The sequence below is a fragment of the Sinohyriopsis cumingii genome, chromosome 15 (genome assembly GCF_028554795.1).
Source record: "Sinohyriopsis cumingii isolate HCF-2022 chromosome 15, ASM2855479v2, whole genome shotgun sequence".
Lineage (NCBI taxonomy): Eukaryota > Metazoa > Mollusca > Bivalvia > Unionida > Unionidae > Sinohyriopsis > Sinohyriopsis cumingii.
In genome coordinates this window covers 18,646,523-18,659,054 of record NC_142975.1, presented here as the reverse complement: position 1 = coordinate 18,659,054, position 12,532 = coordinate 18,646,523, and the positions used below count along the sequence as shown (strand labels likewise).

At 35.5% G+C, this 12,532-nt stretch overlaps 1 protein-coding gene across 2 annotated transcripts in view; it reads right to left on the bottom strand.

The window, feature by feature from the left end:
• Window positions 1-12,532, bottom strand: part of LOC149781363 (serine/threonine-protein kinase mTOR-like) — a 165,860-nt gene that overhangs the window by 112,088 nt on the left and 41,240 nt on the right. For both annotated transcript variants that reach the window (XM_089935452.1, XM_089935453.1), the window contains exons 16-18: window positions 8,809-9,014; window positions 6,885-7,007; window positions 1,829-1,912 (exon numbers count right to left, since the gene is read on the bottom strand). In XM_089935452.1, the coding sequence (XP_089791578.1) occupies window positions 1,829-1,912; window positions 6,885-7,007; window positions 8,809-9,014 (413 nt within the window). The remainder of the gene's footprint in view (window positions 1-1,828; window positions 1,913-6,884; window positions 7,008-8,808; window positions 9,015-12,532) is intronic.

Below are 12,532 nucleotides of genomic sequence, written 5' to 3'. Positions count from 1 at the left end.
AGAGCTTTGGACTGAATTTCAATTTAATCAGCATAAGTGCATTCAAACAGTTTTAGATTTTGAAAAACTGAAACTGTTTACTCTTTCAGACCCTGTATTTGACATTCAATACTATGCATACACTCTGATCAACATCAGATCAACAACTCATCAACATATTATGTATAGTCAGTTTCTGGATTTCACCATCATATTAAGGCATTTCACTTTACTGTTTTTTAAAATGCTTAATAGGGTGACTGACAACATGCTGCAATGTGGTACACCCATCTCCTGATAATCGCTTTGAGCAAGGATACTGAACACCATAGAAAAGTGACTTGTTGGATTAAACAAAGTCCACCATTTATCATCCATTCAATGGTTTTGCAAATACAGCTTGTTAATGATATGAAATGATAGCTGGAAAGGTTTGGTCCCTTCCATAATTTCCTAGAATGTCTGATATAGCTGGTCTTATTTTTGCCAATGATTTTTCATTCCATAATCCACACCGATTTAACACTGTAGCCTAAGAAATAAGTATCAAATAATAAAATTAAACGTAAATCAGCAAAGCATAAAATATAGGCCATAATGACATACTAATGAAATAAGGTTGTTCTCATCAAAATGCAAGTTTAAAGATTCTAGAAGGATTGTATGTACATAGCATACCAAAAACCTATGTAGTCATTAGATAAATGCAAAAACTTAACCTGAGCCAGTAAAATGTGAAATATAGGTCACACTCACCTTTTTTGGTTTAGTACTTGAAGACACATACACAATGATCTAGTTTAATGATTAAAACTTGCACAGTTAAAACATCAAAGTGAGGCAAAGTCAATGAAATGTGAAATATGGGTTACATTGACTATGTTTAAGATGAAGGTGTAGTACTCAACAAAATGTATCATCTTACCAAGTTTCAAGACAACAGGGTACAACAGTAGTCTATACAGGTAAAAAACCCAAGTGGTCAAGAGCGAAATGCAAACCTTAATGCAAGCCAGTAAAATGTCAAATGTAGGTCACAAGAAGCTTTTGTTGCATGGGTGAAGTACTAACAGAGATGAACAAAATCACTTCATTTCATCATTCTGGTATGAACACAGCTTGAGACTGAACCCATGTCAATAGCATAAAATACAGGTCAACATGACTGACTTTGTGACAAAGATGTAATACTCATCAAGATACATTGTTTCACCAACTTTTATGAATCTTGGAATAGCCATAACTGCAACAAATATATGATTAAGAGATAAATGCAAAAACAACACCTTAGCTAATCAAATGTGAAATGTAGGTCACTAGGATCCTCTTTAGTGGATAAGGTATTGTTCTAATAGAGATGCATATTCATCAATTCTGATGATTCTAGTATTAACAGAGCTTGAGAAATAAACTTAAACCACAAGGTCACTGTGACCTACTTTTGTGATTAATGTGTTGCACACAACAAGATGCATGCACTCACCAAGCTTCATGATACCAGGTAAAACAGTATTTATACAGTGTGCAAAACAAAAACAAAATACAAAACCTTTACCAAAAATGCACATGTATGTACAACGTTAGACCCATCAGATCCCTCCCACAGGGGTAGGTATTCTAAGGTCCATTCCAAACTGCTGTCTAGTACTTAGGAATAAAGAACTGTTCACATATAATTTTGTGTGCATACATGTTTTTACTTGTGCAGAAACAGATGCCAGAAGCAGTCAAGTAACTTACCACTACTTCACATAGATAAATTAAAAATATTGATACATTATGATCATTTACCCAAATATCATCAAATAATGTTTTATTAATACATACATATCAAATAAAAATGCTTTACCATTGCTTGTTCCCCAATGGCAGCTAGGACACTGATAGTGACACTTGGATTTGAGTCTGGCTCCTTTAGTTTGGGGATTAATACCTTAAAGAAATAGAAAACACATATATAAGGATGCTACATAATTATTCTTTGTTGGAAAATGTTACTCACGCGTTTTTATAATTCAAACTAAGAATACCCCAAAAAAGTACTAGCATCCCACTGTAATAACTTTAAATGAATTATAAAAAGACCAGGACCTAGATAAGAATATTGTAAAAAATAAACTTTAATTGAATCAAGAAGAACATATGTTTCAAATGACTTAAAAATATACCAGTGAATGATTTAAATATGTCCAGTCCTTTATTTGCTGATCATACCTTATAAATGGTGATTAACTTGGGTAAGTTTTTAACTGGCATTTCAAATAATGAAACTGGAGATAAAAAATAAAAGAATCACACTCTGTATCAAGACAAATTTCACCAAGCAAATGGCTTTAAATATAATAATATATGATTCAGGTATGTCAAAATGACCAACGTATTGTCTGCTATATATATGTTGGATATAATCTCCTGTGAAAAACATTAATGTTTGTTAACTTAGGTTAGCACCAAGACAAAAAATAAATAAAAAAGGCAAATAAGAAATAAAAGAATCAAGAATGGCTAATGTATTGTGTGTATTATAAGCTTGATATAACCTTGTCAAAAACATCCATGTTTGTTAACTTCATGACAGCTTTTAACTGAGGCATCCAGTAATTAAACAAGAGATTAATAAATAAAGGAAACTAATCAGCAAATTTTAATAATGCAGAAAAGCTTGCTCTTCTCATTTTGAATTGTTTTCTTAATTATAAATATACTCTTATACTCCAATCTGCCCTTTTATTTGTTATCTTTCTCTGTGAGAAACTATAACCATCAATGCATATAATCGCCTGTTGTTATTAAAATATCTACAGCTGTTCATTAATAGCTGAACAATGGCCTCTTCAGCTCAAAATTCTTAAACAGCATTCATTTTGTTAATGAGTATCCTTTGTTAATTCAGCAATTAAGACACGGTGTTTTTGTCCCAATTCTTCCACTTTCCAAAAATAAAAAATGATCTCTCAAAACTATAATTTTTATACTAGTTGACATAAAATTTTCAACCTGGCTCAGACATAAGAATTTTAAACCAAGTGCAAGTCAGCCAATCAAATATGAGAATTTTGAATTAAGACTTAGCCAATCAAATGATTCTAAATTAAGCACAAGTCTGAGTGTGGAAAACCAATTTTTGTAGTAAAATATGTTTCTTCATAACATCTTACCTGATCATAATACATTGGGGACTATTACTACTACTTCACATACCCAGCCCTCATACCTAAAATATTTGCCTGAGAAGATGGATGCCCTCTTGCCATTGGCGGCAGAGTGATCTCTCCTTTATTTAGTAATTGGTGCCAATACTGTATGTACCTCAGTTACTATTGAAACAGAATACAAGTTCTCCAAGTAGTATGTAATTGTGAGAAGGCTGGGAGGGTGTATCCATATTATAATCAGAAAAGTATTAATAAAGGCAAGTTTTATTAGAAAAGTTGGTTTCTTCTTCAAATATGTTACCAATCATGATACCTAAGGAGAACAGGTAAGCGGCAGATGGAGTTACATCCCCTTACTCTAGAGAGAGTGTCTCCAGTCTTCTAAGGTATGTGAGGAAGTTTCTAGATTTAGAACCCAGCACTGATTCTGTATGCCAAAACAGTTTTAAGAAATGGGAAAATTTTCATACAAATCCAATGGAAGCAATCACGCTGAGTCCTTAAGAAGCTGCCAAACAAGCTGGAATGGAAAACTGATGCACTGTAGTGATAGATCCCACCAGGTCTAACTGAGCCTTCTGGACTGAAAGATCCCTAAGGTAAAAGCTAAATAAAGTTAATTCTGACCTCCATTCCCAAGTTTATATAAAGTCAGCTAAGGGCAGGTGATGTTACTGGCCTAGCTTCATGAACCAAAATATATAACAAGTTTATTTGATGTGGTTTAAATATCCATATGCTGAAGGGATAACCCATTTTATCCCGGTTGACAGAATACCTGTGCTGAGAGATCACCTTTTCCACCTTCAAAGGTAAGAACAGACAGGATCTCCCACTTTGCACTGGCTCAGTTCTTTTCATCACGTCAAAGCTCTCACCAGGTCTTGTAGATGGCGTCGAGTCGAGAGGTCCAGGCTAGAAAAGAGGTTCACCTCAAAAGATTGATTGCCCATGAGTGGAATCCTGCTTTTGGCAATCACGCAGGAGCCATCATGAGTTACACTGACCCATCCCATTGGAACCATATAAGTAGTTTGGGTCAACTGACAAAGCATACATTATGCAGATCCTGCCAGCTGCAGCTAACATCATTAGGAAGCAAGCCTTATACAAGTGGTGAATGAATGTATCTCTCAAGAATGACTCAAACAGTGTGTTGCACAGCCAGATTAGCACCTATCATAGATTCCACTATGAGCACTGAGCCAGCACCTTTAGGAATCTTAAATCAAAATTTGACAGAAGATTCCATGATGTCAGAGATTGCTGAATGGTAGTCTTTATCATGACTGAGCTAATTGTTTCTTTTTGAAGGCTTGTTTAATATGATCTAGATGTGCATGTTCAACAGCTCTGGTCATGGGCTTAAGCAGATGAAGAAATAACTCTTTTTCCTTGGAGTTGAAGCCATTTATCCATGATTTTTTTCAAACTGAGGGGGCCAACCAAGAGGAATGACACCCATGATAAAGTAGTCCATAGCGAGTGGACACCATGACTGAGACGATTGGTCTGAGATGACTAGACTGAGATATGAAAAGTAAGGTTAGCAAAACAGCTAGATTTATGTCGCATGGGTGAGAAAAAGATGCTAACAGATCCACTTGTGGTCGATCCCTGTGGGTACATATGTGACTGAAAACCAATGGATGAAGTGACCATTCTGCTTGCATTAGATGATTCTTCCAGGACGGCAAATCCACAAATACATTGTCTGCCCATGATATGACTAATTTTATGTGGATTTGTTTTTGACACCACCTTAGAAAATACCAAACAAGAATGCAGATGTCTTGAGATCTGGTTCTCCCTTGCCTTCAGATACAATTCACCACTGAAACCTCCTTTTCCAATCCATGTTCCTGTGGGACATGACTGACACTATGATGCCATGGCACTATACTGATCATAGACCAACAGGAATCCATAATACAATTGGCAAATCATGGCCTACAGGAATCCATAATACAACTGGCAAATCATGGCCTACAGGAATCCATAATACAATTGGCAAATCATGGCTATAGGCTGCCTGGGTCCATTATAGCAACTGGCCACAAAGGCATTTAACTGGCCGTACTATGTCATGGAACTGTACATTTCCACTAACTGGATGTCTCTCACTGGCGAGTTTCTGTCTAAAGATGCCAAGACAATATTTTATTAGTTAACTGGAAGCAATCCCATCAGGCATATTTGAAGACTAAAAAAGATTCAGTACTGACTGTGAGCAATCTACGTCTAATGGAATGGAGAGAAACTGGACTGGCATCAATCCCCTTCTCTCTGTTTTTATCCACAGTCTCAAAAACGGGGCTTTTAACATGCATCTGCAGGACTCTTTACACAGAAAAGAGTCCACATCAACTAGGTACTGTGCTAGACATGTATTTTGGATGTCATCCAAAACTTTCCACTGTTTATGATGTTTTTATTTAGTCCTGCCCACGGTCTAAATCTGTATCAAGAATGTTGTTGTTGTAGGGTTTAACACCATTTTTTAGCACACAATAGGCTATACATGGCAGCCAGTATTAATGGTGAAATAACAACCCAGGAAAACCCTGGAAGACCCATGAGAAGCTACTGGCAAGCTTCTCACATACCCACATTGGCAGAATCCAAGACTTGAACCCATGCAGACAGAGGTGAGATGGCAGTGATCCGTAACAGAGAGCACTTTAGACCACTCGGGGCCCCCGTAACAAGAATTAAGGCAAACAATATTATACAGGTGTATCCAGTCATGCATCCTGCTTTATGAATCCATGTAGAGGATATAACTGGGTTCATTCACTATACTATGTTAACTTACCTGAAAGAAACGGCACACATGGCAGCCTATACAGGCGAAAATAATGAAATCTTGCTTTCAATAACTATGAAGTGAAAGCTATTATATGAAATATACAGTGTAAACATGCCTATAAGAAAACCTCAAGACAATGCCTATACATGTCAAGTCAATGAAGTGTCACTTTTAATAACTGTAAAGTGAATGCTAGGACTATAAAATATCTATAGCAAACTTTACTATAGTATCCAACCAAATCATCGATTATATAGTAGTATGTGTGCAGTAGGAACCTAAATAACCACTGCAACCCTGAGTTTTCTTTAGCACAAGCTTTACTTGCACAGCACAAACAAACTAGCGACCCATGCAGGTAAGTACAGAAGGCCACTTATATTTATGACAAAGATGTAATTCCAGAATAAATAGAAACACTTTGCCTGCAAAGAAATGAGCCAGAACAGGTTGGAAATATAGATATATTATACTTCCCTGAAAAGAGAAACTCCTCCAACATGCTCTATGTTGAATATCTTTCAAAAATTCTTGAATATGGTTTACAAGATCTCTCAACAGGAGACAGCATCCTACTCCACATGACCCGTAGTATTAACCGTGGTACATATGGGATTTGGCACCAATTCCAATATCAATTGTAGATGACTGTGTCTAACTGCCACATATGTAGCCAGACATCATATCACTGGGAGGGCTCGATTTACAAAGTAATGGTAGTACTAATTAAATTATTATGGTTCAGTAACATGCTTGAAGAAGAAATGTTTGTATTTTCAGAGCCTAAGCTCAAACTAAAATGTTAAATGATTGTCAAGCCAACTTATACCACATCAAAGACAACTTAACATCATCATCTGAGCACCAAGTGAACTTAATAAAGATTATACAATCAATTAAAAATACACTGAATTTTCAATGGTTTCATTTGCTGTATTTACCTTAAGAATTGGTTCCATGTATGGTCTTATAAGCCTCGCAGCATTTGCCACCAGGTGTCCCAACATCCTGGCTGCCTGCTCTTTGTTTCTGCCAACTCCACTGTGTTCCAGCTCTGTCAGAATCTAACAAAATGTGTAAAATACAGTTAATTCACCATTATTCATGGGGTACCAATTTTGGTCAATCTCATGGTAGCTACATGTGGTTTAATTGGTTTTGTTTTGTTGGTTTTATGGGCCAACAAAAAGAAGCATTGATCTTGGAAGAAAATAAGGATTTTCCACTAATCCAAAATGTAAAGTGCTGATGAAAATGTCATTATTTTGAAGGAAAAAACATAAAACATAAAACTTACTAAGATAAATAAATTTATGTGTAAATTATGAAATTTCCAGGAAAAGATATAATCTATAAATTTTAGCAAGATAGCTAAATTCATCCAACCTTTTATACACACTAATAGTAACACATTTATGCATCATGGTTTTTGCCAATGACTGAAAAAATTTTGATACATAACTGCTGAATATGAAAACTTTGCAAAACAATAATAATGATAATGATCGATTATACACAACAAAGTAAAACCATAATGATGATAATGATTGGTTATACACAACAAAGTAATACTTTTTATAGTTTGATTGTCTTATGGGACCCTATGTTTGTCGTTGTATTACTTTTTAAATGCAGCACACTAGATTTATTTGATACCAATGCAATGTGACTGACATGAGGGAGTTACAAAATATTAAGTAAATTAACCTTCAGTGCTAAACAGTTATTCCCATTCAAAAGCTAAACTGTTATTCCCAATCAAATGCTAAATATTATTCCCATTCAAATGCTAAATTGTTATTCCCGTTCAAATGCTAAACAGTTATTCCCATTCAAACACTGAACAGCTATTCCCATTCAAATATTGAACACCTATTCCCATTCAAATGCTGAACAGTTATTCCCATTCAAATACTGAACAGCTATTCCCATTCAAATATTGAACACCTATTCCCATTCAAATATTGCACACCTATTCCCATTCAAGTGAATATCCCTGTGGTGTTTGCAATGACTTTAAAAATCATTCTTTTTTTAATTTATTCTATATATTAAATAAAATTGTATTACAATTATCATAACATCATGTTAATCAAATTACAAAGAATAAATGAAAGCAATTTACAAATAATATAAGTGATAAGAGTTATTATTTAGAACAGCTACATTTTGGCCTCAGAGCTATTCCAGATACTTGAAGAGATCTGTCTTTGAAAGCAAAAACACATCTCTTCCCTCCCCTACCACAAATTTAATAGTGATGTCCTTCATTCCACACAATGTATTGTCCTGCCACATTAAAAATATGCTCATCACCAGAATCTATGTAAGCACATTTCTAATGTGCTCTGGTTTAGATGTCTTGTTTCCAGGATTAATTTAACAAACAGGCAAATGGATATGCAAATAGTCTGATGGACAGTATAAAACCAATATGTCTCCCTGCCTTTAGGGTGGGGGTAAGAGGTAGAGATGTAAAAATGAGTGGCAGGGGTGGGGGCGAAAGTCACATTAATGACTTGTGTGGGTGCTTTCCAGCTTCACTGCATTTCTTTCTCAAATATAATCTATTCCCATTTAAGATATACACCATCTCATACCTTTTATGGAAACCACTTATATAAAGCATCTTACATTTAAAATTCAGGCAAAAATGCTTAACAAATAAGGCACAAAACATAAAGATGCTATTTGTAATGACATTACTGTTAACAGGTATGTATAATATTTGAGAATATACCATGCACAAAATATTAACACTCACATCAAAGATATAGCTACTGGAAAGTGATACATCATTATCTGTAATCTGCTTGTGAAAAAGAGAAAAAGTAATGTCCACACATCTTCAGACCATAACCATACCTGAATGAGAGTTTTTCTAAGTGAGGGCATAACATAGGCTGGGTTTTTACAGCTCAGGCGACCAATCATACAGATTGCAAGCTCTCGAATCTCGAAAACTTCATCATTTAGAGCAACAAACAGGGCACTGAGGTTCTCTGCCTGGGCCAGGTGGTCATCAAAACGCTCATCAAGAGAAGCCAATACACAGAATCTGATGTCTGAGTCTGAAATGAATTGTATAACTGGAGATAAACTTGCCTTCTACATTTTTTTCCCAAACAATGTTTCAAATACCTTACATATATTTTAGGCCAAAAACAATTCTTTAAAATCACTGATTATATGCAAATTTATATCATGCAAGCTCTTTTTAACGAGCCACTTTAAGAGCAAACAATTTGACCAGTAATATAAAGTACTAAATGAAAGTTAATTTTTTTTAAAAAACTGAGGAAAAGTCAGTTGGAAAATAAAGATACTACCTTGAAAAGTTGATCAGTGGTAAATGTTATGGTAGGTTGGACTACCTTATTTGTGGAAATAATAATTTGATTCCACTACACATGATAACAAGAAAAGTAAATCCAAGATTTCTAAGATAATCAATAAAACTAAGATTTTAATTTCATTAAACACAATGATGCAATATATTATGAAGCAAAAGTGAACGAATAAAAGTACAAATATAAAGCACAAATTGTGAAAATTAGGTGTTTGGTAGAACTAAATAAAATCTTTCAGAAATGCACCAAACTATTCTAAATTCCAATAATTAAAAGTGTTATTGTTCCTGTTAGCAGTACCTGACTTTCTTGGTCATCCCCTGAAATGATTTTCAATTTTGCAATTGGCAATCCATCCTTTTCATATGTTTCTAAGCATATAAATAATTTTGATCTCACGATCAATGAAGCATTTACATCAATTAGTTGTGTGTGTGATTTGGATTTTTAACATAGCTTTAAAAAATTTCAGTCATATCACTACAATGTCTGCAGTGTGGCAGTTTATAGTGATGTCTAGCAGTGGGGCATCATGCTGAAGACTTGTAGCATGATGTCCCACCCAGTCACATCATCCTGACACCAGGCAAACCAATCCTAACACTAACCTTTTAATGCTGAGCGCCAAGTGAGGCAGCTGTTAGTACCATTCTCAAAAGGCTTTGGTATGACCCAGCATGGGTTTAAACCTGTGACCTCCTGCATCCGAGGCAGATACTTTAACCACTAACCCACTGGAGCTGTCCATCAATAAGAACAACAGAACTGCAAACTTTCCCAATGAGAAATCAGATCCCCCACTTTCAACATAAAATATCAGGAGATTTTTTTCTCTCACATCCATAGACTTTAAATTCATCATTACAACATAAGTTTTATCAAAAACTATATTTGTGAGCAAATTAATGGCAATAAATTTTATTAGGACACAACAGACAAGATTATATAAGTTTTTTCTCTACAACGCATTTTGCTGACAATAGCTGCAGTTTTAGTTAGGGCTGTTCCAGTAAAACATATACCCCCCAGGGAGAAGGCACTTTCAAATTCAACCAACCCACAACAGAAGCAATTAAAAAAAATTATGATCCACCGTCAGATGTGTTTTAATCGAGAAACAGTGCCCCCTACAGAAGGATAATTTTTTAACATAATTTCTGGCAATGGGTTAGTGGGCGGTAGAAGCGATTTTAATATTGGGTTGGGGACAGAAGCGATTTAAATGACAGCTGGCTGGAGGTAATCTACTGAATTCTTATAAATCATATAATCTGCTGCGTATTTTTATTTGTATTCATTCATTATAATCAGTCTTTTGTCCTTTTGTTTGTTTGTCTGTCAGCCAAGTATGTCTCTGATACTGTGAAATCACAAATTTTGACAGTGGCTTATTATTTGTAGATGTCATTGATCAATCTCTTAATACCTACTAATTTAACATCCATGAATACAGATTTTATAATAGATATTTCTATTCTAATACAGTAATTATGAATTTGTATCCTTACTAAACTCTCAGAAAACTATGCAAATTATAAAAACTATTGGTTGCCATAGAGTTTAATTTCTACATTCTTTATAAAACTGACATAGCTCTTGCTTGTTCATCAGAGTGAGTCTGAATTTTTTCGATCCAAGGAAGGTCTTATTCAAAGCACTAAGCTAGGCATCACACACTTTCTTACACTTGGCTACTGTCCCTTCCAAACTATCAGTTCTAGCAACTTTAGCACTCTCCTGAATCTCATTACAATCTTCGTCAGTTTGCCGTTGAACCCCAAAATACTCATTCAAGTCTAAGTCTCAACATGTCACGATTCTGAGGTCACGTGCACTGCTTATTCCGTTACACTCGGAAATGAACACAATAATGAAAGCTAAAGTTGTTTATTTGATGAACTGCTATAAATGACCACATGTACATCTCTGGGTATTTCTGCTTCTGAATTCAAGCACTGTAAATATCAGTAGATTTTCCCACCCAGTTGCCAGTCAAAGCCTTTGATCTTGCCGCTTAGCTACTGCAGCATGTTCTTTTGATGTACTCTTATAATGGTGACAACCGGAGGGGGTGGTGGTGCTTTCAACCACTAAATTCTGTCATTGTAAATATCAGGACAGCTAAGTGATCAACACATTTTCCCACTATGCAGGTGACTAAAGCAGGACTGGCAAGTCTTTGAATTTTACCGCCCACCTAATTAAAAAAATTGGCATTCAAATACACGTGATTATAAGTGTTTCCGAGACCTCTGTCAGTTTTCACTAAAATGAACTCTGCCAAAGATTCACTTCCTTGAATCAGTGTTTTGCTGCCTCTTATGCCAGATTTTTCTCTTCCATAATGCTGTATTAGGGTTTTAAGTCCAACATTCCCATAATCTGTTTGTTTAAACATGGGTATCTTGAATAAATATAACCGGCATATTGTCCATCCAACACGTACATCGGACTCGCACTCAACATCAATTTTGGGCTCAAAATTACACACTGGTATTTCCAGTGACATTTCCCCAATGTCCAACAGACCGATATACATGAAATTCATTGTCATCATAGCTGCCACCAGCCAGTATTTGCCGACTGAAAACGTCGTCTGAAGACAAACCGTGTTGCGATTCAACTGTTTTGGTTTCCTGTGTGGCCCTTATTGGAAACACGCACTTGTAAAACTTCCATGATGAAAGTAAGGCTAAAACTCCATAAAATGCTTGTTCCAGGGCCAATGAACCAATCAAATTTAGTTTAACAGCCATTCATGTCGAACTGAAGTATTCAGATATCTGGATGTCGCATCAAGTGCTCTGAGATAGCTGCAGCAGCACGAATTATGTCGCGAAATGCACTTTTAAAGTTAAAAGTTTAATAAAAATTGCATACTGCACAAAGCACATTTTTATATATATTTATATATATCCGCGACGTTGACGTAATTTGCTGAACGCGTATCACTGCTTTAAAAGTACGCAAATTCGTACAAATTACATGCACTCGCTTGTACTGGCATCATTTTCTGACCCAATGTTTTATTCACGTTAGACCGCTAGGAGGGGGTTATATGCGATTTTAAATATATATTTGTTTTTTCTTCTTCTTTCTGACAACCTCACCAGCGATTTCTCATTTGGTTAACACAACCCACAAAAGAAGTGATTTTCCTAACCAACCTTCCACTGTCAGAATCAAAATAGTTCGAAACACAACCTCCTACAGAAGTTTTTTGAAGTGCCATCCCGGGG